This window comes from Eufriesea mexicana, unplaced genomic scaffold, assembly GCF_001483705.2.
Source record: "Eufriesea mexicana isolate 0111107269 unplaced genomic scaffold, ASM148370v2 scaffold294, whole genome shotgun sequence".
NCBI classification, from domain to species: domain Eukaryota; kingdom Metazoa; phylum Arthropoda; class Insecta; order Hymenoptera; family Apidae; genus Eufriesea; species Eufriesea mexicana.
The window spans coordinates 1,476,492-1,503,976 of NW_016908489.1; the positions used below are offsets into that span (position 1 = coordinate 1,476,492).

At 36.8% G+C, this 27,485-nt stretch overlaps 5 protein-coding genes across 7 annotated transcripts in view; 2 read left to right on the forward strand and 3 right to left on the reverse strand.

Annotated features, from left to right (window-relative positions):
• Positions 1-1,293: 1,293 nt before the first annotated feature.
• LOC108556036 (uncharacterized) lies at positions 1,294-6,391 on the reverse strand (the record flags this gene model as incomplete). The annotated part of the gene is made up of 7 exons (XM_017911950.1): positions 6,268-6,391; positions 5,282-6,171; positions 4,499-5,210; positions 4,036-4,423; positions 3,812-3,954; positions 3,577-3,728; positions 1,294-3,517 (listed from the first exon to the last, which is right to left on the reverse strand). Coding segments are annotated over exons 1-7 (4,587 nt in total), but the record flags the coding sequence as incomplete, so codon positions are not given.
• Positions 6,392-6,924: 533 nt separating this feature from the next.
• On the reverse strand, positions 6,925-7,988 carry LOC108555945 (cytochrome c oxidase assembly factor 6 homolog). The gene is made up of 3 exons (XM_017911835.1): positions 7,968-7,988; positions 7,183-7,324; positions 6,925-7,017 (listed from the first exon to the last, which is right to left on the reverse strand). Exons 2-3 carry the CDS (start codon positions 7,321-7,323, stop codon positions 6,925-6,927), a joined length of 234 nt encoding a protein of 77 aa, XP_017767324.1. The 5' UTR covers position 7,324; positions 7,968-7,988.
• A 770-nt stretch (positions 7,989-8,758) lies between these two features.
• On the reverse strand, positions 8,759-9,537 carry Membrin (Golgi SNAP receptor complex member 2). Its single transcript, XM_017911836.1, has 2 exons — positions 9,323-9,537; positions 8,759-9,257 (listed from the first exon to the last, which is right to left on the reverse strand). The coding sequence occupies exons 1-2, from the start codon at positions 9,460-9,462 to the stop codon at positions 8,759-8,761; spliced, it is 639 nt and encodes a 212-aa protein (XP_017767325.1). The 5' UTR covers positions 9,463-9,537.
• Positions 9,538-9,736: 199 nt separating this feature from the next.
• Positions 9,737-12,596, forward strand: LOC108556007 (beta-catenin-like protein 1). Of its 2 annotated transcripts, XM_017911911.1 has the most exons (10): positions 9,737-9,810; positions 9,921-10,050; positions 10,182-10,561; positions 10,639-10,970; positions 11,075-11,298; positions 11,408-11,590; positions 11,658-11,805; positions 11,876-12,042; positions 12,123-12,306; positions 12,370-12,458. In XM_017911911.1, exons 2-10 carry the CDS (start codon positions 10,021-10,023, stop codon positions 12,456-12,458), a joined length of 1,737 nt encoding a protein of 578 aa, XP_017767400.1. In that variant the 5' UTR covers positions 9,737-9,810; positions 9,921-10,020. The 2 variants fall into 2 exon arrangements, with proteins under 2 accessions (XP_017767400.1, XP_017767402.1); XM_017911913.1 differs by lacking the exon at positions 9,737-9,810 and having other exon boundaries at positions 10,021-10,050; positions 12,370-12,596.
• A 1,241-nt stretch (positions 12,597-13,837) lies between these two features.
• The window catches only part of LOC108556067 (uncharacterized), a 33,799-nt gene continuing 20,151 nt past the window's right edge, over positions 13,838-27,485 (forward strand). For both annotated transcript variants that reach the window (XM_017911986.1, XM_017911989.1), the window contains exon 1: positions 13,838-14,080. The gene's annotated coding sequence lies outside the window, so the exon portion shown is untranslated. The remainder of the gene's footprint in view (positions 14,081-27,485) is intronic.

Below are 27,485 nucleotides of genomic sequence, written 5' to 3' on the forward strand. Positions count from 1 at the left end.
AAAAAAAAAAAAAAAAAAAAAACACTCGCAAGCGTGTGTGCACGATTTCTTTGACAAAAGATGGTATTCTTGAAAATAATTGTGAGATTAGATACTCCTTAGAAATTATTATATAAACATCAATGTAAATAGGAATGATCACCAAAGAAATTTATAAGTAATCGTTAGCGACATATCATGGAGGCGGATAAAATAGTCACCTAGGACTATCCTCGCTAAACAAATAGTTCGCAAACTTAAATGAAAAACTACACAATACGATCAGAAGCGAATAACAAATTATTTGAAATTCAGTTTTATGTTTTAATATGGTATTTCATGCAAGTGATAACTTAATAATTGTAAAGTACTTAAATTATTAATGAATTGTACCTACACAAATGAGTATTTGGTTTTATATACTAATATAAAAAGAAATTAGCATTTAAAGATATTCAGTGAAAAATAATCTGTTATGTTCTGATCGTTTCTCATCACATTATTCGTTAAATCGCCTAGTTCTAGTACATGCAATTCTTTTACACACGAAAGCATGGCGCAGTGTTCAAATACATTATTAAGTATAAGCTTTTATAGCTTAAAATTGAAGAAGGAAGTCACTTTTGAATATTTTACTGCGTGGATACTTTCTTTCCTCTAAGTGCAACTTCTTTCTTCGATATTTATTTAATTACGAATGCATTTAAACAAGAGACGCCGCGCAGTCAGCGAATAAAATTTTTTTCAAACAAATGAATTTGCTTAATGCCCAGATATACTTTTAAAATTAAATTTTTGTAATTTTTTTTGTAAGTTTGGGGTAATTTATGAAGCACATTGATACTACACGATATCTTCAATTTATATAGATATATATTTATATAGATAACAAAATTTTTAATACAGCAATTTAAAAAATTATGTTTTAAAGGACATTACGATAAATTTACTATATTGTATTTAATAACATCGTGTAAGGATGTTAATTGTAGATATGATGAAAAAAACGGGAAATTAAAAAATGAAAATTACACAGTATGTAATATACATATATTCTATGATCATTCAAAATTTTCTAATATTCTGATACAATTAATGTAGCATAATGTAAATATAAAGTTATAAGCTTTGTGAATGTATACACATTCATATGTCCGTAAAGTGTACAGATGTATTTATTCAGGACTATTAAATCTCTTGTGTACTTTGATGGGTTAAAAAGCATTTATTTTGAGACACCTTAAAAAAATTAGTTTCTTCATTACTGTTTATTTTTCATTCGATTAAAATTACACATTATTATTACTTATAATTCTGTATTACAATTTCTTTTTTCTTTAATAAATAATCTACATATTTTGTATTTAAAACAGCTTCTAAATTAGTATCATCGAAGTAACTTTTTATTTGCAGTTGATATTTCGTATCAACATCATTTAGAATATCTACATACTTTTTATTATCATATCCTATTGTATAATCTTCTATCGGGTAGTCGCTATAGCTGTATTTCTTTCGTTTCGTGTAATAAAAACAAAGATTTAGAAACTTTGACTTTTCTTTATAACAAGAATTATCATCATGGTAGAAAGGGTTTTCAATTGTTGTATTATTATCAAAATCCTTAATATCGTGTGTGAATAATTTTATGAAAAATAGATTCATATTGACATCCATAGAAAAATTTAGTTTTCCAAGAATTACGTCGGATAATAGTCTTTGATATATATATTCGTCATGTTTTAAAGTACTATAATCACTACTAATTATCTGTAAAACATGAGTTCTTAAATTTTCTGCAATAACTTTTCGTATTTCTATAATTTCATCTTTTAGCAGAATTAAACAACAATGTAAGATGGTTAACTTATTTTTGTTTGTTAATTCCGCAAACCGATAAACCGCGAATTGCATAAATTCAGTTGCAATTCGTCTCATATGTTCTTCTTCATGAACACTTAAATTAAGAGCATGGAACAGTACGTCATTTATCATTGTCTCGTTTCGGGAAAAGAGTAGTAGTATACATTTTAAACACCATAAATTAGAATATTTTGTGGGTTTTAATTTTTCAATAAATGAATTTTCTATTATACTTTCAATATCTAATTCACTTATATCTAATAACGGTATGTATTTCAAGGTTTCCAAAACGTAATTTATCATTGCATTTAAAAATAATTCGTTATGATCCCAACTGTCCAACAATAAACGTTTAAGTACAATCTTCAAAATTGGCGAGCAATGTGATACATGGTTTAAAAAAGCAATACTTTGATCAATGCAAACAGAGTATAAAATTTCATGAACAATATCAATATTAATATTATTTGTACGATTTATATAGTCAGCATATAATTCTATAGAAAGATCAATAAATTGAAAAAAACCCGGTTTTATTTTCTCAGAAAAGAGTAAAGATCTGTTACTATTAAAAAGAAATACGTCTTTATCAGATATATCATTAGAAATAAATTTTTTTAATTGCAGAAATAACGTTTCCAGTACATAACATATTTGCGAATTATTCTCTCCTTTGGATATTTTGCTCCAAATTTGTAAAACTTTTCGAAATCGTAGTAATTCTGAAGACTGTTTTAAACCATAATCCCTATATTCAATATTTGAACACAAATTTATATTTTCGATTTCACTAGATAACTTGTCGTTCAGAAATTTCATGGTTAACAAATAACCATGGATTAAATTAACATTTCGGCAGATGGAAACATCGCGCATTAATTTCTTAAATTCATATTTAATTTGTAAGAAGTCTGTTAATGCTGCATATGCTTTTGCAGCTAAAAGGCGAACATATAAAACAGGATTTTCAAACAGCATACAAAGTAAATATTTTATTTGATATATGTATGTTTGTGAGGAATAATCGATTAAGTTGCAAGTGCTGCTTGAAAATTTTGAAAGGAGTATAAGGATATGAATAATATTTGAATGTAAATATAAAGCAGTAGAAAACTTTTTAAACGTGAACGAAAATCTATGCAATTCTTTCATAACATAATCTGCGAGTACAGGATAATGTGTAACGAAATGATTAATTGAATAACCATTTCCAAAATCTAATTTGTCCCTGTAACTTTGGCCTATTAATCTCGGAACTATTGAGCCAAATAATTGTAGACTTGCATTTCTGATAGTCCATATTTCAGATTCTAAATATCTAAAACATGTTAGTGAAATTCTCTCCATGTACGGAGTTAACTGTGCGTGTATTTCTTTGTCGGCTACTAATGCCCGCAAAAAATGCAAATATCTTGCCCACGGAGAATCGTGTTGCGATTCTATATTTTTCAAACTATCATCCGAAATATTATCCAGTAGATCTAGCAATTTTTGTACCGCAAAATGTAAAAGAGGTCTATCTTGCCGATTATCACTAACGACAATTCTATGAAACATTATTGATAATCCAGCACCCCTTCTGGTAATATTTAACGAATGCATAGAATCATTTTCTAGTGTATGCAATATATGTGTTTTTGGTAAATTAGAATATTTAGCATTTTTACACAAACATCTGAAATTATTAAACCCATAAAATATATTTCCTATTATTCTATTAGTTTCAATTTATACCTTGTTAATTGCCCTATCGTTGTACCCGCAGCTTCCACTACACCTTTATGTCTACACCTGAGTAATACAGTAGCAATAATATTAGTGGAACGCTCGACCATATCATCAGAATACATTAATGTACCTATTTCAGAAGCTATTTCACAGGAGACCTAAGAATAAAAGATAATATATTTTATTATTTTACTTTTATGAAGCAGGGCTAAGACTAAATAATAAAGAATAAAATTTTTACCTTTAGAGACATCCAAATACAAGAAATAAGTACCTGGTGTGCAGGAGTTAAACTTAAATCATTGAAATAGATATTATCTATTTCACTATTTTTTATTGTTTCATTAATTGCTAATCCCATTTCTGCAAATGATGATGAATATTCTAGAAATTCAATTATGCATTAATCTAAGAACAACCATTCTTTAGAGAAGTTTTGATTGACTAAAATTGAATAAAATTTACCTGTATTCTCTGATTTTGAGGAAAGTATCTGTAGGAAGAAATGTACAGCATCTTCCAATAAATACAAAATTTTTTCAGTAAATTCAAAAGTTATACTGAAATTTTTTTGACAGTTTTGGAAAGCAGTATTTAATAGAGCAGTCATTACACCATAAAATGGTTTATTTTGAACAATTGCCTTTAGCACATCTTGTTTCATCTGTATTAACTGATTAGCAGCTTCATTAAATAAAAAGTCTGAATATTTCAAATGATTATTGCAATCTTTATGATCTCGTAAAATATTCAAAGGTAGCCAGTTTACCAAAATTGATATAAGGGTTACTCCACTTTCTATTTCATAAAATTTAGAGGAATTACAACTTTTCAATGCCGTGTGAAATAATACCTAAATCAATAACATTCTCTTTTTTTTAAGAAGAAAAAATCAACATTACTAAAGGAAAGATAAATAAATTCTTACTTGTTTCTCTGCATTAGACAAAATATTTTTATCAAAATAATTAAGAATAATAGAAGTAGTTAATTGTTTAACATCAAGCATAGAATCCAATACAAGCCTTAATAAAATAAATAAACTTTTCTTATTCGTAAATTTCCAGTTTTTGTTAAGTTTATTTATTACATGTCCATCCATAAATGAAAGTGTGGCTTTATATAAATTTAAACCAAGAATCTTTCTTTGATAACAAGAACCAATTTCAAAACAATCCAAAAAAAATTCATGCAACCAATGTGTGATATAGTACACATCATGTATGCAATCTTGATTATTATCACACATTTTTAAAACATTAGCATAAAATATCTTAAAATATTTTACAATTCCATCTCTCATACACACTGTTGTACTATTTGCATTATGCCATAAAAAATTTCTTATTTTAAGAAATTGATCTCTATTTTCATTGTATAATTTGGTTACTTGATAACAATTTATGGCAAATCCATTCAATCTCACAATCTCATTATTATGGTTTATATAACATTCTATACTTGCTTGTTGTGGAAGATCAACATGTATTTCACAAGCCATTTTTTGAAGATGTGAACGTAAAAAATGTTCTTTTATATCTTTGATTAAATCCCATAAATAAGGCAAAATGTTTTTATATTTCTTAACAACTGGTTCAATCCAGTATTTGCAAAGTAATTGAAGTGCATTATGATTTTCACTGTAATTGAATATTCACATTTAAACTTTAATTTTTTGTTTTATTTGTAAAAATCTAGAAGTTCAACTCACTTTTCTGACGATTCCCAATGGTGAAAGAGATAGTACATTATATCCCTAAATGCTTCTTTCCACTCATTTTCGCTTAATTTTTTTACAATTGCAAGATAAACTTTTGTACCAGCCGAACATAAGTAATGTTTTGTCAAACTATTACATAAGGAAAGTAGAAAATTATAAGATGTAATGATTTTAGTTTTGTTCCAAACTTTACAAATTTCCGCGAGTATATCATACTTTAACTCGTTTTGCCAAGAAATTGTATCAACACAATGCTTAAACAAATATTTTAAGTATCCACTATATTTTCTTTCCATAACTTTTAGGTACATATTAAAAATAAGTCCTGAATTTTGCTTACTTATTTCACTGATAGCATTACACCAATTTGAAAAAATAATTTCTTCAAGTTTCTGCTCTAACTCTGAATATGTGGTCCAAAAATTATTCTCTGTATTAATTGTTTTCAGCAACCACATGTATAATATTTTGTATGCAAAATAAGAATGTTTAGTATATTGAATACAATGCTCATATATAACATCAAAAATGAGAAAACAAACATCATTAGAATATATCTCATTCCGATTTACTTGTAAATACCCATAAGTACAAATTAGCTTAAATAATTCAAATTCGGCGGTATCATATCTTTTATCGAAAATATATATTTCATTACATTTAGAACTCAAAAGATTTGTAAAAATTTCTTTCAGAAGAACCAAACTAGATTGCATTGATAATAAAGCAAAAAATGTGTGGGAAGCTAATAAGGCTCTTTCTCTTCTTATTTTCATATTTGGAATAACAACTTCTATGGTATAGATAAGGACTGGTTGCCATTGTTTCAAATATTCATCATCCCAGGGTTCTTTGCATGATGAAGTAAAGTTTATCAATTTCTAAAAGGAACAACAACAAAATGTTTTATACTGAATATAATGAATGCTAGTAATTACAAATAAAGTTGTACATTAGTAAAATAAGAAAATACTAACTCTGAAAATAGCAGTGTCTTCTGTACATGTTTGTAACTCTTTAATTACATAATTCAATTCCATACTTTTTGTACACATTTTGTTATTATAACTCAGAAACAAAAAATTCAACTTAATAATTATGTATATTATACATATATTCTTATTTCTTAGTCATACGAATTCGTATTTGTTGTTTGAAAATTAAAAACTGCTTTTGAAGTTTGAGCAGTTGCATCAGAATTGTCTGTTTTATTTCCATCAAGGCTGCATGCCCTGCAAGTAATATGCAATAATGTTGCTTTTTTACAATTTTTTTCCTACATATTGATAAAAGTAATATACAACATAATTAACTCCTGCAAAGCCATAAAAAATATGTAAAAATTCAAAAGATAATTAATCATTGGTTTAAATGTAAATAAGCATATTATTCAGCAGCCATTAAATTAGCCTTTGCATAAAGTCACTATGTGCCAAATAATTAAAAACGAAAAAAATAAATTGTGTTTAATATAATGGATTAAGGATCATTATATAATATAAGACAATATTGTTACTTGTATCTTTTTATTATAAGTAATAAAAAGAAAAAAAACTTAATTTAAGAACAGTTCAATAACTATTAGTTTAAATATAATAAATTATAAATTACAATTGCTAAATTAGTTTTATATTTTATGTTACATTTTGTTCTTCAGGAACATACCCCCCTTGTTCTAGCTGCTCTTTGAATTTCAAGTACTCTCTCTTACGATCAAAGTGTTTTACCTAGTAAAAAGTCATAAAAATGGAGATTTAATCAAAAATGAATAAGCATAGCATATAGGAAAATTATATTTTTCTTCATATGCTATTGTTAATGAAATGAAGGCTATAAAATTCCTGTTCTTCAATCATTAAATCAAAATTAATCTTGTAATTTCTCTAACTTACCCATAGTGCAGGACAAAATTTTTCATACTGTTCTCTAAACTTTTTACATTCTGTTTCTGATTTACCATCATCAAGACAATTCCAATATTCATCCCTATGATTCCAACATTTTGCACGATCTTCTTTACTTGGAAAAGACATTCTAAAATAATTTGACATTGGAATATACTTTTATGCAATTTACTTTATATTTATGCTGTATTTTTTTATTAATAACAATTTAATTTATTTTATTTTAAAGTTTTTTTAAATAAAATTTCATATATCTTTCATTTAAAAAAAAAAAAAAAATTGTATTTCAAACCCAAAAGAACTTAAACTTACCTATACTAAATGTTTTGGAATTGAAACTCTTGAAAAAATTAGTAAATTTTCACTCACAAATTTCAAAATGTGGAAAAAACACTTATTTTCACAGAAATTAAAATAAGAACCTTAAAATAAAACAAAATGATTACATAATCTTGTAGTAACATTGTAGTTTACAGAGCAAAATGATGAAAAGAATAAATTTTTTTGACAAATTTGAAAACGGCTTATAAAAATATAACTTAATAGTGTGACTTTTTTATTTATGGTATAGAATATGACGACTGTACATTATTTAAAAAATGGAATTAATTTTATTAAATAATTTTTTAATTTTTTAACAATATAAAAGTATACATAGACAAATATAAGAAAAAATATAACAATCAAATTTAAATCTATTAATTATGTATCTTTCTTTTATATAAATGAAGGTTATTTTATCTTTATACTAATAGAGTAGCATATGAACTAACCTGTTTATCAGTTTTCTTACGATAAACTAAAATAATATTATAACATAAGATTACGTAAACTTATATTCATTACATGTATATATTCAATTTTTAAATTACAAATACGTATAATTCTTATTTTCCAATTTATTATAAAACATTAGGAATTTTTCAATACTAATTATATGATTTGTGCAAGCAGCTTAATTTATTATTCTTATCCTATATACACAGAAAATATTAATTTATTATTAAAATTATAATAAAAAAAGAAATTTTATTCGGAATATCGGGCAAATTAGAAAACACATGCGTATTCATAATATTTAACATTCTCACATGCGTTAAATAAAATAGAATCAGTATAGCCAACATAGAAATGACTTCATAGTTTTTAGGAATATGATTCGTTCTTATTAAATTTGTATCAAATGTTATGAAATTAGCAATTAAAAATAAAAATTTATTAATAAAGTGATTAATTAAATAAATTAATTTGTTATGTTTATAATGCATAAATATATCTTTCATTCTTATTTTATTATGTGCATGTATATTAATACATGTATATTAATATATAATTAGCAACAATTACCAATCTCAAGTTCATAATTTAATTTAGTATGTAAAGGATGATACATTTAGCACTATTAATTCAAACTGTTCAATAACTCTTATACAATAAAAATGTTAAATGTTCTTATACAATCTTAAAAACAATTGTTTATTTCATTAAGAAGATAGATGTTTCAATAATTAATATTGTTAATTATATCATCCTATATACATTAAAAAATAAAAGGTATTCTTTTCTATGTAAAATAAATTATAACTAAAACTATAACGACACATGTAAATAATATTCCACCAACTAAGACAAATCCATCCTGTCTTATTCTTTCCTCTATTAATCTCATTGTAGTATTTGAAAGACCTAATGTATTTCCAATGTCTATTAATTTTTTGTGAGCCCCCTTCAAAGTTATTCTTTGCGATCTCAAGCTATCCAAAATACTACTTCCACTTTGAATTATATCATCTACACCATGAATTGCATTTCTTAAACTAGAATTATGTTGTACATTATGGTCTATCATAATATCAATATGATCATTTGTGGTAAATGTCCTAGATAATAGTGCCTCCCTTTCAGACTCTTCTCTTTGTTTTTTAATCATTTTGTTTCGCCAAGAATTTAAAGCAGCTGTGAGATGACGACTGTCATATTTCAATTGATCCACACGCATCTTAGCATTTTGTCTTTGAAATATAGGGCCTTTGAGACATAATACATCCAATCGTTCACAATTACTAAAAAATAAGAACGTAAAATTTTAGAACATTTTTAAATCAAAAATAAAAATTTAGACAACTACCTGTTGATGAGGTTTATTTTTGATTCTATATTGTTTTCTATTTCCTTAACATCCAGGTTAGGCGTTCTTTTCTCAAGTTGTGAGAAAAGATGTTGCGTTTCTTGGACCAATTTGTTTGTTTGATGATATAGTAATTCCATATTTATTAATGAGTAAATTCATTCGTTTTATAACATTCATGAAAGTAATGACGTGTATGTACAAATACTACTGACAGATCGGTAACAGTGGTTATCAAAATCTATCCGGTAATACTTTTCGCTTTCCGATTGCATAAAAAATGATAGTTATTAAAAATATTATATTAAAAAAGTATATTATAAAACATAAAAAAATAACAAAGTTTTAAATAATTGTTTTGCTTATTTAGTAGTAAAAAAATATAAAATTTTCCTATTTTTAATCAAAACTGAATTAATACCTTCTACTTGAATGAATCAGAAACTACTGACATCTTTAGGTTTAAAACGTATACAAGACATATTTTTGTAAGTGACAAAATTTATGTTGGCTAGTATAATTAAAATGTTTATTATTTTTTAAGTATGTAATTTTCATAGTATAATACAGCACCTGTAATTTCGTTTTTAATTTCTAGTGGCTTGTTTATAATAATGATATATACTGGCTGGGGTGGCAACTAAAATCGTGTTTATTATATGTAATTCTTTTAAAAAAGAAATCTATCGTTGTTACAAATGGATATCGGTGAATTATTGTCTTACAAAGTAAGTTAATAATAAAACATTATTTATGATATGCTTGAAAATTTGAATTGCTTGAAATTTTTGTATTAACCTAAGAGTACACAGTGCAAGCTATTTTTAATTACTATTATTTTTATGTTTATTTTGTATAGCCACCAAACACACCAAAACGACCAATAGCAGGGGAAGAAGATGATGAGGATGAGTGGGAAAATGCTAAGAAACCAAAAAGGGTAATTAAAACTCCATATCATGCACGTCAAAGACAACCAAGAGAAATTGAAGTGACTCCAGTTAGAAGCAGTGAACCTCCTACGCCAATCAGAGCTGCTTTGCCTTCACCAGCAAATGACGTAGTTGAACCGCAGCTAACAGAGAAAGAAAAGCAAGATATTTTAAAATATGTAGAAACTGAAGCTCCAGAAATAGAAGCATTAGATGAAGCAACACTAAAGAGAATGATTCTTTTATTTGAAAAAAGAGCCCTTAGAAATCAAGAAATGAGAGTGAAATTTCCTGATCAACCAGAAAAGTATGTCATTTGTAGGTAGCATGCATGAAAGATCAAAATTGAAATATGAAATTAAAATATAATTTTAATTGCAACAGATTTATGGAATCAGAGGTGGAATTACACGAAACTCTTCAAGAACTTCATGTTGTTGCAACTAATCCAGACCTATACCCTTTGATGGTAGAATTGGGTGCTGTGCCTTCACTGCTTGAATTATTATCTCATGAAAATACAGATATAGCAGTTGGTGTAGTGGATCTTTTGCAAGAACTAACAGATGTGGATATTTTGCATGAAAGCCAAGAAGGTGCTGATACTTTAATTGATGCTTTATTAGAACAACAGGTTTGTGCTCTTCTTGTACAAAATTTAGAAAGACTGGATGAATCAGTAAAGGAAGAAAGTGATGGAGTTTATAATACTTTAGGTAATTATTATGACTTGATCATCATCATACTTTAAAATTAAATAGAAATAAATTAATAGTTTAAAATTAATAATTACACTTTAAAATTATATTACATTTTTCAGCTATTTTTGAAAATCTTTTAGAATTTAGGCCAGAATTATGTGCAGATGCAGGAAAGCAAGGATTAATGCAATGGCTCTTAAGAAGAATTAAAGCAAAAGCACCTTTTGATGCTAATAAACTTTATGCTAGTGAACTTTTATCCATTCTTTTACAAAATACATCAGAAAACAGACTACTTCTTGGTGAACTTGATGGAATTGATGTATTACTACAACAACTAGCGGCATGTATAATTTATATTTTTCTATCCTTCTTATACTTTGTATTTGTTTATGTTTCTTTACTTTATATATAAATATTTTCTTTTTAAATATAATTTTCGTCTATTTCAGTATTACAAAAGACACGATCCCCAAACAGCTGAGGAACAAGAAATGATGGAAAATTTATTTAATGTACTATGTTCAAGTTTAATGGCAACTGTAAACAGAGATAGGTTTTTAAGGGGTGAGGGATTACAACTTATGAATTTAATGTTGCGAGAAAAAAAAATGTCTAGGAATGGTTCCCTTAAAGTAAGTATAAAGTTTAGATACACATGTATATAGTTTAATGTTGGTAAGTAATAATACTTTATTTTAGGTGTTAGACCATGCAATGAATGGTCCAGATGGAAAAGACAATTGTAGTAAATTTGTTGATATTCTTGGGTTAAGGACAATATTTCCTTTATTCATGAAAACACCAACAAAAAATAGGAAGAGAATGCTTACTGCAGAAGAACATGAAGGTAACAAAAATATGATCGAGTTTCTTTATTTGTTATTTTATAATATTTTTATCAATTTTTGTTATTGTAGAACATGTAGTATCAATTATAGCAAGTATGCTAAGAAATTGTAAGGGCCAACAACGTCAAAGATTATTGAGTAAATTCACGGAAAATGATTATGAGAAAGTGGATCGATTGATGGAACTCCATTTCAAATATCTTGAGAAAGTGGAGGAAGTTGAAAAGAATACAAAAGTAAAAGAAAAGAAAAGAAAAATAAATAAATTTTACAGATATTTTACTTTACAATATATTCATCTATACTGCAATTATAGGAAGATGAAGACGAAGAAGAATCGTACCTGAGAAGATTGGACGGTGGGTTGTTTATTTTGCAATTAGTAGACTACGTTTTATTAGAAGCATGTACCGGTTGTCCACCAGCTGTGAAACAAAGAGTAACACGAATTTTAGCTCAGAGGAGGGCATCTCTCAAAACTATAAGGCATATTATGCGAGGTATATTTCTTGTTATAACTTTATATGCCATTTTTGTACATTTAATTTTATTATTTTTATTAGAATATGCTGGAAATCTTGGTGATGCTGGCGATTCGGAATGGAGGGAGGCAGAACAACAACACATATTGCAATTAATCGATAAATTTTGATGTATACTTTTTAATGAAGGACTTAAAAATTCGAAACTTTGTGTCATTTTTAAATTTTTTTCCGAAATTAACAACTCTGTCTACATGAGTATCTAATACATATGTAAAATATATTACTAGAAATATTCAATTTTTATATGCACGGATTAAAGATGGCGTTTGTAAAAAATTAAACGAATGTCATATATTTTAACGTATTTTTATTTTGTGTTCAAGTAAACTGTGAAGTACACACTCTTTTAAATTATGCATAATTAATCGATAAATTCATTGTTTTAATCACTTCATACCAATTTACATGATTAATAATACTATAGTGAACGATAACATGAAACATTGTACTCAAAATTTATAATCTATTTCACAGTATTCGTTTCGTAACACAGTATTTTTTCACCCATTGATGAAATATTTCATAACAATATCATAGATGTACGTTAATAAAATGGGTGAAAATAAAGCAGTGATCACAAGTTGTCATTGTTCGTATCATGTCAGTTTTGAGGAAGATAATCCCAAGTTTAACCGACATTTTCCGTCCATACGAATCGGAAGATACCGTTTATAACTTTCAAAATTATTATGGTGAAATTCTACTAGCAGACTGTTTATGGAAGAGTTGTTATCATAAGAAAAAGTTTGGTCTTTACGAAAAATTCGTCGTTAACAGTGGCTGCGTGAAGTACTTTCACAGATTCAACGACCGTGGCGATGTATTTCATTGTCAGAAATATTTTTCCTGTTTCGAATTCATCGTTTGCCAAGTAAGTGAAAATTCTGCTCAAATTTTTCGACATTCAAAACAATCGGTCAATAATCCTATGTTTGCAATATGAATATTGTAAACGCAAATAATATACATAGTTAGTATGTAATTTTACTTCAAATTACTGAAAATTATCCAGTAAAAATTGACATTTATGATTGAATTTAATGTGTATTCCGAGAAATTTATAATTAAATTTACAAAAAAAATACGCGCGTTTTCTCTTAGACTCACCGTAACTATGGTGACCCACGTGGACGCATGCGCTTTCACTTACTATATTTGATCGTAACACCGTATTTTTTTACTTCCATAGCAACTATAGTTGTACGGATACTTAACAAAGCTGATGAAAGATATCTAATTAATCGAGTTTTACATTTATTTTCTAATACATATTTATAATCTACAGTATTCACTCACGATATGTTCCTATTCTGAACATAGTGCCAAACCGAAGTGAGTTGATATGTGTAGTGGGGAGGGGGGTCAACGTTCGGCGAACGATCGATCGCGATTGGCTTAGCCGTGCAACATCTCACCAATCGAAGCGCGTGCTGCGCCCTTACATGAAAGTTTGCTGCACGAGACAGGCCAGTTTGCTGTTGCAAGCTTCAGAGGTGCGGTTGTTGGTCGTGTAAGCCGGTTCGCGGTGTTTTCGCTGTTCTTTAATTTCATGTTTAATTTCGGCATGTAAAATTAAAGATGTTTCTGGCAAACATGCCAAGGAAAAACAATATCCGTGCGTGATACGAGTGGTAATTTTTGTGCACCCATTTGTGCTGCAGTAATGACCGATCGAATTTGAAGAAAACTGCTGCGAGAAAGTGTCGATTTCTTCGAGGAAACAACCACGGTATGTCATCTGTCAATTTCACCCTTAGTTTTACGATTAATCCGTGCATGTTATTGATTGGTATCTTGCTCTGGATCGGAGCGTGCGTACGTGCGTGTATAAGCATATTTACGAACGCGTATTTTGATTCAGATAGTCGAAACTATGTTATCAATTCTTTTTCAATGTTTATGTCATTCTATGTTTAAAAAATGTTATGACACATCACTCATCATAGTATAAAAACATATGTATATAATTATCCGACTTTTATGTTTTTCTGTTACCGTATACGCATATGCGTATCCGTTTATCCAGAACACTCGTATCCGATAAAAATTTGTAAGAATTAACATATTACGACTATCGTCATTTATAAAGTCATAGTATATTTACAATTAGCTAATACTCGGGCCATTATAAATTATGCTTCGATATTGCGAGATTTTACGACGCAATCAAGTAGATAGTCAATTTAACCATGTAATATTCCATTGGACAATATTATCGTACTCATCTCTCTGTGCTAACTCGTTTCTTACATCGCATTCCTGAAATAACTACTTTTTACGGTGTCGTTAAAATTCGTAGCAGTCGTAGTTCGTTGGAAATAAAGTTTTCTTTTCGCTCGCCATGGGAAAGGGAAGAAACGATATCGACTGACCGTGATCGCGCTGATACTTTTATAATTTGATCCGTACGTGTGTTTGACAGCGGGGATTAACATTCCGGTGATGTGTTAAATCGTAGCATAAAATTAGATAATTTCGGATTTATCCGCGAAGTTTATTTGCGCGATTGTGATCGTTACAGTTCGGTTGGTCGCGCGTGCGGCTCGCGCACATAACGAACGTTAGACAATTTTCTTTCGTAGGGTTTCTCTTTCTCTCGTAACTCCAGCTGAGTGGCGACTTTGCTGTCCAAAGCCAATTTCGCGATTGCGTACCTGACGCTGCTGTGCACCGGTGACGTAACGTTGCTCCTTCCGATTTGTTGTTACGTGCACGTGCCGCGGAGCAACGTTCGTCACGTGATCGTTGGAGCTACTTTTATCCAATAGTCTGGTGTAAATGTCTGGACCATTCAAGGTGCATTCCCTTACCATGAGCAAGATTAAAAAATGTTTTTCCACCATCCTATATATTTAAATCTTCCAATCATTTTCAATAAGGAAGGTTAAATTGGAGCAATATTTTTCGAATTAATTCGGAGCAATATTAGGCCGTTTATATCCGCCAGAGGGCGCCATTTCCTCTAAATCACATTGGAACTAGTTTTATTCCGAAATCCAGTTACTTATTTCCTCGAGGGATGCGGTAATTGTTTCCTTAAATTACATACTTTTGTAACTCGACCACGTTTGCAGGAGGGGGAAGGAAAAGATAGTTGGCGAATTTTTTATGGTGAAAGCAAGATGCAAAATTCGCTATTAATATTTTTCAAAGCACAATACTTAATAGGAATTGAACGGTAAATGGTCATAAATAATTAGATGGTGATTAGCGATGGACATGTTGGCCAGTTGATGAAGGAACGTGTTTGGATAGAGGAAGATGAAAAAGTTTGTTAAAATTTCGTGGTTCTGAGATACACACTGGACGTTTAATCCCTTTGCCGTGGTTTATCGATTCTCGTCGGTGCAGAATGCACGCCGGTGCATCACTATGAATGCTGCAGACGACGTGTGACCTTGAACGAGTGGCTCGCGAAATCCAAATAGAGCCCGGGCAAACAAACCCTATGGTACTTTTCAAAGCAAAATTCGCTATCTATCCCGCTATACTTTTTTAATATCCAGCTACTTAACACACATCCTCGCGACATTTATTTTTCCTTTTTCCATAATGTTCCTCTTAATTTCTTCAAAATCGTCCAATTTATCAACGACTGATATATTTGATACACCTTTAAGGTTGTTCTTAATTATCGTTGGGGATGAACGATGGAGAGGACTTGAGACCACCGCATTGGATGGTCGATGGATTTTTTGTTTATGACCCGATAGGATATTTCAGTGACCACTGCAGTCGGTGCAGAGGAATTACAGAATACAGAATATGGATGAAAAGTTCGCGGAATTATTCCTTTGGACTGATTTAAAAGTTTTGCCATTTCGAAGGATCTGAGAAACGTTTGCACGGCAGTTCTTGCCCGAAAGAGCGAGCTGCCTCGAGAACAGCGGGCTGCTGGTAAATTGAAATACTTATTTAAGGAGGATCCAATTAGGCTGCCATTCCTGGAATTGCCGCGGCCAGGTTTACGCCATTATCGATCAAACTGTCCCAGATTCGCAAATTCTTCGTTGCTGAAGCGTTCATGCACAACGCTCCGGCTATCCTGTGCGTCTATAGTCGGACCTATCTGTTCAGCCTCGACCATACTGCCGCGTAAACATTTGCTTTCCACGATTGAGAAATTTCTTTTCATCCGGCAAATTCGCTTTCCTCGGGCCGACGTTTAAACTCTGTCTTCGAGTTTGATCTGTTAATTCGCGCGAGACGAGAAAGAAACGCGGCTGAAGGGTGTCTGAGAAATTTGGAAAGCTCGTTTCCTCTATGCTGGAAGTAATTCGAGGCTGAAAGCGGTCTGGAGTCGAGTCAATTAGCCAGAAGTGGATGGAAATCAAGGGTGGTTAAGGAATCCCTCTTACGAGCGACTTTTTCCCACCGATTCTCTTCGCATGGATTTTTTTTTCCTTCCCAGCCCAACCCTACTCCACGTCTGCTCTCTGAAAGTTCGTGTCTGAAAGGCTCGTGTGGCCACTCAAGTCGCGAAAACGCTGAGCGAGCTACTCAAGACCGTCGAGCGAGCTCGGCTGCCTGGAACGTGTAAGCCGCTTTCGCGAAATTTACGCTAATTTTTAGGTCAGATCCACGCCGAACCAACGGTTAGTGTCGAAAGGTACCATGGATGATCTCTCATCACGAAATCCCGCTCGTATGCTCTGCTTTCACGGAGAAATTTGCATGGGAGTTTGCCATAAACATTTCATCCACCGTGACGACTCGCCAGGCCTTTCACGATCTCCGAGTTACCGTCGATTTTCACGTGATACGCGAGCATCTCGTTCCACCACGATTCCTAAACTTCTTCCATAACAAACCTCGATTTCTTCGCCGATCGACCGATCGACGAAGAAACGAGACTTTTCAATAGCAGCCAGTGTCCCCGTTACCATTGTTGGACCGTCCCAACATTCCCAGCTTCTTATATACCCACCGATGAGGCAGCCTTTCAATCCACCCCTTTTGTTTCCTTCCCTGGCTATTTACTTTCCGCAGCCTTTCAACGGCCCTATGACGAAGAAGCAATCGCACAACGGGCCGAATTGAGCGCGTGGCTTTCGTAATCGAGGGAAGACGAATACGGGATTATGGTGATTCCAGGCGGTTGCGTCACGCACCTTCGTTCCACCATCGAATTACGCGTCTTCGGCCTGTAACCCTTTTTCCCCGGTTTTGCAATAGTCGCGTTGCATTAATCGCGCGCTTCCGTGGGCAGCGATCGTGTGCACACGTCGAGGAACGACCACGATTTGCATGCACACGCTGGTCGATTATGTCATCGGCTCGACGAGGAGGAATTAGTCGGACAATCTTATCTCTCTTGCAGCGAGTCATCGCGAGCACTTTGTTTTGCCTTTTCGATCAGGTGTTTCTTCGTTGATTCAATTCTCCTTAGACCGAGACGAAAGTTGCATTCCAACTTGCAGTTTCAAACTTTGCATCTCGAAAGGAAGATGTAAGGACCGACTGAGGAAGTTTCATGGGGTGCAATAGGGATCCGAGGGGTATTTCTTTCTATACAAGCGTTGCTTCCGTGTCACCCTGTCATTTCTGGAATTCCACGCGAGTAAATAGAAGGGTAGAGAGAATCTGTGGCGTAGAAATCGCGAAAGTGAACGGTTCTGCTCGAGTTCCCATGGACTTTCTAGATCAAAGGGGTCCGACGATTCGCGCTATTTTGCATGCGTGCACGGCTCCGCTGTGTCGTCGTTGCATGGACCGATTTAATAGAGCTTCGTGACAAGAAACTGACTCTAGCCATCAAAGAACCATTGCTTGACTGTTGGTTTTCTTGCCCCGAGCCTCTGTGGTAACCGCGCGTTGCTCGATGACGACTCGTTAGATACTTTTCTTAATTGTTTGGCTAATTACGAGCAAGGCAGAGGCAATATTTGAGGGATTCTATGCCAGGGCACACGTGGCCGTTTCCCGTGGCACTTTGTGACGGTATAGTGATACAAAGAGGTATTATGACATGGCACAATGGCATTATAGTGTAAAGACAAAGGCTGCCCCCGTTTAGCTTCCGCCGAGACAATCTACTTTTACGGATGATCGATAGTGTTTGCGAATTTATTCGCGGAGAGGGTATTAGCCGGTGTATGAGCAAATGGAATTACCGTAATCGTAAATAATTCTTCGCGCGAGCATTGAATAATCAATGGCCATTAGGACGAATAATGGTGTCGTAGATAAGCAAGTACAATGTCAAGTCGGAATGTAGTTCGATCTTACGTCGTCGGATGCGTAAATAAACGATGGAAAACCATATGGAAACGACGTATCTCGGCTGGGTCAATAACCCCAAGTATGCAAGCATAGCATTGTGATCGCGACACAAGATAAATTGGCAGTAAGCATAGCTCATAATCGCGGCAACTGACAGCCTACCGTCTTCTAAGGTCTTCACTCCGACGCACGATGGACGTCCAACGAAATACGTTGGGTTCTATATCGGTGACGCCATATCTTCCTCTTAGACAATTCCTATTTGTCCGATGTATACACTTGCTTCCAACCAACCCATTCATCTCTTCCCTCAAATGAGACAATGTAAGGAATCGGAGAAGAATCTCGATCCCTAACTACTGCCAACCAGTTTCTGGAGACTAATAAGGTTAAAGAGTACCTCTGATACATATTCAGCAGATTAATTTCACGCGAATTGTTATGTAAAACGAGATACGATTTATACGAGAATGGAAAAGTCCACTCTCTGCTAAAAAGAAAGAAGAAGATATCGACTACGCAGAGTCCGTCAGACTCCGAGTCAGCTGGTCGAGGGTTAAGAACGTAAAAGTTTCTTCTCTGCTGAACGAGAGTAGGAATGTTCCTCGCTGAAACATCGAGTAATCCCACTAAGCCCGGTTTGACGATTTAAAGAAGCTCATTGAACGCTCAGTGACACCGCAATTTGGCAAATTACGGGCCTAATCCCAAAGATCGATGGACGCTGACATTTTGGCCCGACGATGTTTTGGCGATGGCGCCCGCTGCGTCGAGACGGTCTCATCGATCCATTCACTCTCACTGCCGTTTATGTGGCTCGTTCTTCTCGCTTCCTCTTCCCTTCTTCCGCCTTTTCCTTCTCTTTTTCCCGTGCTCTGACAACCTGCTACCTTACACCTTGCCTCCATGCCTGTTTCGACCTACGCTCATTTCCGTCTACGTCTTCCCTTCTCTACGGTCACCGGTTCCATCTACCGTGTTCTTTCTATTCTTCCGCTTCTTCGTGCTCGCTTCGCTCTGGTCGCTTGTTCTTTAATCATCCTCCGACGCAAACAGCAGCTCTTTCCGTTTCCGCGGAACGCTCGAGGAATCAAAAGAGGGGTTTCAAGAAGATGAAGTGCACAGGTGGATTTTGGGAAATGTTTGACCCAGATGGACGTACTCTGGCCGAGTTAACTTTCCAATTGCTTTGTATTCGAGGGACGATCGTTTCGCGACGATGGACGCACATTGGATTCCGGTAGAAATTCGTTCATGGGAGCAGGAGTATGGGAATTATAACGCACGGAAGAGGTCTCTCGCAGTCTTTGTCGAGTTGTAGGAATCTCTGCATGGTAATTCAGGGGGACCTAGATCGGAGATAGAATCGCAACGTGCTAACGAACAACGACGATCCGTTCCATGACAGTTCTACCGTTTCATTCTACCGTGAAATCTGTGACATAATTTTCCGGGTAATTCGAATCGGCAAAAAGGATCATTAAGGTTGTACCGCGAGGGAAAAAATAGGAATTAAACGCAGTCATCCGTAATTTTCTGAGGAATCGATAGACGAAAACGGTCCGGCTGATTGCGGACGAAGGCCGAGGTAGTCTTGGAGGGAAAAAGCCGCGCCTTTCCGCGGAAAGTCGCGTAACCGGTGATCAGCGGCGAAGGTCTACGGTGTCTAATGAAATTGCAGCCTCGTTTCGATAAATCATCGAGCGATCAGCACTCGAAGCATTCACCACACCCTTCTGACCTGACCCAGAAATCGAAAGGTGGGCGCGCCAACCCTGTAGACGACGAAAGGTATCCTTTGAACTTTAGCTAGCTGGTCGCCGAACGAGCGAATCTATGTACCAAGCATATCCGGCGATGCAGCCATCGATCGCGAAATTTTCTTGGACGCGTGCAAAACGGCAATTCGGTGCATCCACTTGCAGTTAGTGGACACCGCAATGTCGCGAACCGATCCGAAAATAACGCCCGTTCCTGGCGTCACTTCAGAGGCTCGTCTATGTCCGACCAACGTTATTAAATATTGCTCGGCGTACTCTGAATTAGATGTTTGTCGAGTCGAGTTGCGTTTCACAAACCCGACTTTTCTTTCTTTTTAATTCCGCGTCCTGAACGTTGCCAAAATACCGTTGATTGGCAAGCGTTTGCTCGAAGCCTAGAACTTTATGTTCGCAGGAACTCTTTTCTCCATCTAACGAGTCAGGGAATGGAAAACACGAGCGGAAGTGCCTTCCCAGAGCAGTCGATTAAAATATTGATTCATCGTGGGGTAGCTGGGAAAGAAAATATTGGCCTTTTTCCATTGGTCCCCTAGCTTCTTCCCCCTGCCCTTCTTTCGGCCGACTCCGATGAAATTGAGCGATTCACGGTCTTGTTTGCTCGAATGCCGGGCTCGACGTCTCCTAACCTAGCGAGTACTTTTCTCCTCGCAAACCGTTTGTTTCATAGACCAAATACTCCTCGTGTTATTGATTTTCCGCGTGACACAGAGCCAAGCCAGAGGGATACTCCTTTTCCACCTTATTTTCCTCGCGAGCACGATCTTCGTCTCTGATCTCGCCTCACCCACGGATCCCGTCTCGAATGAAACGTAGAAACGCGTTCAAAATTCCATTCGCTCGTGCACCAGCTACCATAATCGTTCCGGGGATGATCGGTAGCGAAGTAGATCCGTAAACTACTCTTATCTAACCTGTTATCCTCCCAATTCCAGGCCACATTCGGATAACCATGATCTCCGGCGAGTTACTCCGATACACGCCCGTTTCTCTCGCGTTCCCCGTGTTATTTCTTCAGTCCCGCTGCTCCTTATCGTCTCCACTTGCCTCCGTTTCTTCGCTACGTGCCTCTATCTGACGTTTACGCGGATCGTCGCCGCGTTCTATCGCATCGGTTCTCACCCGAGGCGGTCGCCTCGTCTCCGTGTTCGCGGAGAGGAACGAAGCGGTCCGCTCGGCCGGCTCCGGCGAGTGTCGTTCGCGCTCGAGCAGTGCTAAGAATACCGCGGCCAGCCATATTTGGCAATGAGACCGCGTGGCCGCGCCGCACCGCGCCGCGTTGCCCGCGAGAACACGAAAGGGAGAGCATCTCTTTTCGGGGGCCTAAGACGACTGGCGCTAACCTCGAGGGAAGATCTAACGGATCTAGAGACCTGGCTAGTACCTCGTGTCATCCATTCCTCGTGAAATATTCATCCTCTCGCGGGGTAGCTGCTAATCGATGCCTGACTCCTTGCGACGACGGGAGCCGGAGGGAGCCATGTTCCTTAGTTGACAGAGATTTGCGGTTCCCTCTTTATACTCGCGTGGATTTTTGCGAAATATTTCGAATATTCTCTCGACACCTTTTCGACGGTGTACTCTTCGAGACGCGATACTATTTTCTCTCGCGAGGGATAAAAAGGCCAGCGTCGCTGATGGTTTTCGTTAACGACGTAGGGGACAACGTCGCCGGTCGCTTACAGCGTTACAGGTTTATCGCGACGATACCGGCGCTTCAACGCCAATTAGGCGGTAATTAATTGATCGTCGGGAACAGGCAACGAGGTTATTAAGGTCACCGAGCGCCGGTCGACGTACGATCTCCTGTACGCCGCTCGACCATCCCGTTGTTGCGACGATGCTGAGAAATTGTCTCTTCAGGTTCGTCAAACGATTCGCGTTTTCGAGGGTCGTTGATACATCCGAATGAGCTTCGTGACGAGTGTATACTCGTGTCGCGGTAAGAACGGCGTGTCGTTTTATTCGCCGCGTGCCTTTTTTTTGGCCACGACGTGGCCATATAGCCGGATTAATCTCGTTAGGCGATTGGAATGAAAAGACCTTCGCGATCTCTCGTTTAGTTCCTCCAATTATCGAGACCAAATTGCATTAGATGCCAGTCTAAAACCTCCATTACAGCCAAGAACTCCATTAGAATCAATAATTCAGCAAGTGGCCGGCTAATCGTATTACGCAGCGCCCATTGGCAGAGCGGAAAGGCTGGAAAGAGGTTCACGGTCTCGGTGTTTGTCGAACGGGTTCGACGATCGGTTTCTTGCGAAAAATCGCCGATAATAGTTGCGCAAACCCGTGCGTTCACCCACGACCCACGCGTTCACCACGAGTCGTTACGTTACGCTTGCAAAACGCGTACAATTGCACGTGCCTGCATTTTCGAATCGATAGCTGCCGAAGCTCCAGCCAGGAGACCCGTTACATCCGGTTCGCCAGCGATTACATCTGCAATCGAGACGGTGTGTCGTTTAGAGGGGCATTAATCACAGGCCTGGATCCTCCGCGGTTATTAGCTTTCCCCCTTGTTGCTTCCTTTCGCGCTGTTCTTCCTTCAATGCTCCCCTTGTGGCCCGGACCCGCCATTTTTCGGCCTGATTTCCATTGGTATTCGCGGAGCAAAACACTCGCCAGATGAAAGACGATTTTCATGTCGCTCTTCCATCCCGAAGCGATCCATTTCCTCGGCGATAAGTGGAAAGCTTCTTGCCTATAGCCGTTTTACGCGTCATTAATTAGCTTCGCGAGGCTTCGAGTGACAATCGAACGTATGAAATAAGCGAAATTATGTCGATATCATGGCAATGGCGACGTAGGTTGTGGAACTTGCAGATTTTTCGATTCATTGTCAGTGAGAGGTGGTCGTGGCGATATCGTGCATAAATCGCGTCACCTGATACATGCATAATGTGTCTCATTCATAAACACGAGCCCACCTATCGGAGAGGGCACACGGAGGCCGCGTTTCCGTAATTCGAATGTACGAGACCCTCGCATAAACGCGATAATTTCTGTCCCACTTCGTCAATTAGATTCCACGGAAAATTCCCCGACCAGTCTGCATTTCACGTGTCGTTTCACGGCTCCGACGCTCCAATTCCGTTACGTAGGATAGTTTCATAAAAAAAAATTTCTTCCCAGAATATCATCACGTTCGTTGATTTGGATTTTCTACCCCTGACGATTACGAAGCCTTGGAATTTCTATTTCCAACGTAGGATTTTCAGCAATTTATATCGTTGGTAGAATTATTTCGAAATTCGGGATATAATTTAAAATAGTATTTCGGGAAAGAATTATTGCAGTATAGTTTGCTGTACCCCGAGCATCGTGGACCAAATACGAAGCGAGAAAAATCGATCAATTCGACGTCCTACAGGAAACTCGTTCATCGTCCATAGATTCCTGCGCTTATGCTCACACCAGCCATAACTCTGTTCTACCAAACCCAAGATTCTCCAAATAAAAATGAACGCGTGGAATCTGGTGTTCCACTGAAACCAACCCAGTCCCTCGAAGCATCCAAAGTTGCAAATAGAGATTCTCGGAAATACTAATAAAACATCCTATGGCATCGTTCCACGGGGTCGCTAGACGCTGCTGATGAGGATCCGCGCTCACGTATCTATTTGCGCCTGTGCCTCCTTCAATTTGCCAGCTTTCTTTCTTTTTCTCTTCTGTTCTTTACCGCCATTGCACCGACTGAATAGCCGGCTAAAAAGCCCTTTTCATCCAAGGCTTAGAACTCCGTGACCGTGAACGTGCAAGAGATTAGACGTGTCTCTTTGCTTTTTCCTTCCGTCGCCTGTCGTCGACTCGGCCTGCTTTGAAAAATCCCGCCTCTGCTCGGGAATTCTAATCAATTTAGCGGTGAAACGCGTTTAAACCATTTAGTCCCGGGAATTTCGTCGCTTGTTAAAGCGTTCCTTGATTCGTGGTTCTTCGTAGGAGCTCAGTCTCGCGAGTGTCTTCAGGGTCGACGACGAGGTCTTCGTAAAAGGAGGGTGATTTCAAAATTTCAAGTTCTCAGCGACCCCAGCCGATCTTGGAACATCAAAGCGTCCAGTTCAGAATCTCGTTAGCCGGTTATCGGAAAGGAAACCGTGGACTCGCGTAAGGCACACGCGTTTAGGCGGGACGACGTATCCCACGTGAACAGGTCCAGGTTCCTCGATTTCTTTTTTCTACCTTTTTCTCAGTACCTCGTGTCGTTAGACCGTCATCAAGAGGTGGATGATAGACGACGTAAAAAGGAGCAGGTTTTCAGCTTCGAAAAAGCCGCACATCACACCCACGTGGGATTAATTAATGATCCGCGCGACCTCGTTGCCTCCCAATTAGGTAAACTGGGAAGAGGTGGTGCCTGATGGGACGGTGAAAATGATGGATTCGGTATTTTTCGGCTATCGTGGCCCACGTGGTACGTGGACACGTTTCTATGGAATATTCACTATCCGAATCGATTGGACTCTTTCTTAGATACAAACGCATCCTCTGACGAGTGCACCTCGCTGTTCATCGTGAGCTGTGAGCACGTGGGGAATGCACCTGACTGATAATTTTCGAGAAATTTACGCGCTTCCATGTGACCAGATAAGAACCCTGTCCGTTTATTTGCGCGTCTAAGACTTATTTGAGAAAGATATCGTATTAGATAAGTTGTTTGAATTAACGATAGGAAGGATCGCAAAGTGGAACTCTGAGCACGGGGAACTTATGAGAATCAATCTCTCAGAAGTCTTCTCTTTTTTCCCGACAAGCCGATAAACGAAAATCGATGAAGAGAAGCGATCGGCTCGGGGACCAGATATTCCTCTGGAAGTTGCAAATGGAGACCTTCGATCCTCGTTGCGTTCGATTTTTATTGCTTTCACCTCCGCGTAGATCCAGCGGTAAAACCTAATCGAAGTAGGTCCCCGCGTATCTACGTTCTTTTCCTCGTTCGAGCGGCAATTAGCGGATGATTAGACGATCCGGTATGTAGGTTAGGTGATCGTGAGTCGAAGACTGATGGAAAACAACGAGTTATGCGATTTCTTACGCGTGTCGCGCGTTACCGCGATATACGATACAGCAATGATATACGGCGCGACACGAAAATAGGAACGCGAATAGAAACGTGGAAGCGGAAGGCTGCCGTCCCGAACGAAGGACAATCGTCGAAAATTATTTCTTCTTCTAATTTTACCCTCCCCTGTATTCCTTAGATCACGCGATATTCTCATCGCATAACAATGTTACAGAGATGGAAGATTTGGCCGATAACTTTACGCAGAAACAGAAATACAGGTTAGATTCCCGGGATCCATTACTGACTCGTGGTCAGTCGGTCTTCGGAATTTTTATTGCGCGTTAATAATTTTATGCCGAGTGTAATTATCATCGCATTATCATAATATCGTATCTCATTATACGATATTATATATTATAATTTAATATTCTTTCGCACTTTGAATCTGCCACGACTTTCTCTTCTTCCCTCTTGCCGCCATCTTTGCATAAACGAATCTGTCTGTTAAATAAATAAATATACGAATAGTAAGGTAAATTGATAGGTAAATACAAAGACTGGAAGGCTTCTTCTCGCGAAAAATTCAAGGTAGCTTTTAAAATTCGTTGGTGTGCTACTGTTATTAACCTCTTAGGCACGGCTGAATTTTGCGCGGGGCTGTTTCTCTGTACGGCAGAGTTCAACGCGAATTACGTGTAAATGATACGGCACTGCAATGTGTGACGGATAATGCTGTTCTTTACACGAGTACATTGGAATGAAGTGTTTGATGATTAAATTATTGTATTATTTTTGTATGACGATTAACTATAGCGGCGCGTCGTACAGAAAGATGACATCCGCGAAAGCCACTATAGTGGCGCCTAGTGCCTAAGAGGTTAATTATTGATACGTTAAATAAATAAATATACGAATAGATAGGTAAATAGATAGTTAAATACAAGGACTGGAAGGTTTGTTCTCGCGAGAAATCGAAAGTAGCTCTTAAAGTTCGTTGGCGTGCTACTGTTATCACGTTTCTTTCTCTCGATGACCCTTCGTCTGATAAAAAATCTCTGTTGCATAGCTCGGGTCACGATTCGCGAATTACATAACGCGATCTCGTTGCGTCACCGTCCGGATAAGCTTCTTATTTCTCGGTATTATTGAATCGCAAATGAAAAACACACGACACAGCGGCGAAAACGAGGCGTCACGTGCCGGGTAATGATTAATCCGCTGAAATCGAGAAGCTCGACACGTGTGAACACTGTACGGTAAGCGAAAAAGGATACGCAAGAAAGATCCAGCGAGATAATGATCCAGCAAGATAATCCTCGTGATAAATTGCGACCAGGGTACGCTAATTTCTCGACCCTGCGAGACAGAGCTTTTCTTCCAGCAGTCGGACTTTTAATGTCGAATCGCGTACACCTTCGCTGATACCTTGACTAATAGCCAGGAATTATCTATCAACTTCTGGACGCGAGCAAGTGAAAACCCGATTCCCGTTAATTTCTTCTCAACGTCCCCATCGGGCTATCAATTTCTTGGCCGTAGGAAAGCGGAGTTTCCGCTTTGGAAGATGGACGGATCGAGGAAACAAGCTCCCTCTCCCTCGCCTTCCATATCGTTTCGGGGAAGGCCGCCCGAAGGTCTGAAAGGGACGAGTCCTCCGTGAGGGATGAGCAGAGGTGGATGGAATAAAATGGCGCGGATATCGCGGGGAACAGGAATTGCATTGTAGCAGAAGAATACCGGTCGTAACCGGGCATCGCAACGCGGAAGGAGGAAGCGGAATTGGCGCGGTCTCGGGCGACGGATGGAACGCGGCGAAAAGAAATCGCCGGGCACGAAGAAGGATCTGTTAACGAGTTCCCGGAGAAGCCGCGGCGGTCTTGAAATCCCCCGGGGAGTAATAATAACGAGCGGGCAAGTAGATCGCGAGGTCAGGGCATTTGCTTCGATTAATAGCGGATTAGCCGGCTAACTCTGTCCGGCAACAAGAGCAGCTGGTCATGAACGACCAAGACGACAAAGACCACGAGCGGAATGAGAATAGACGAGATGCCGCGTGTATATTTTATCTCTTCCTCTCCCGACGTGCTCTTCTCCTCCGTGCTCGGATGGAAAAAGGGTGAAACAAGACG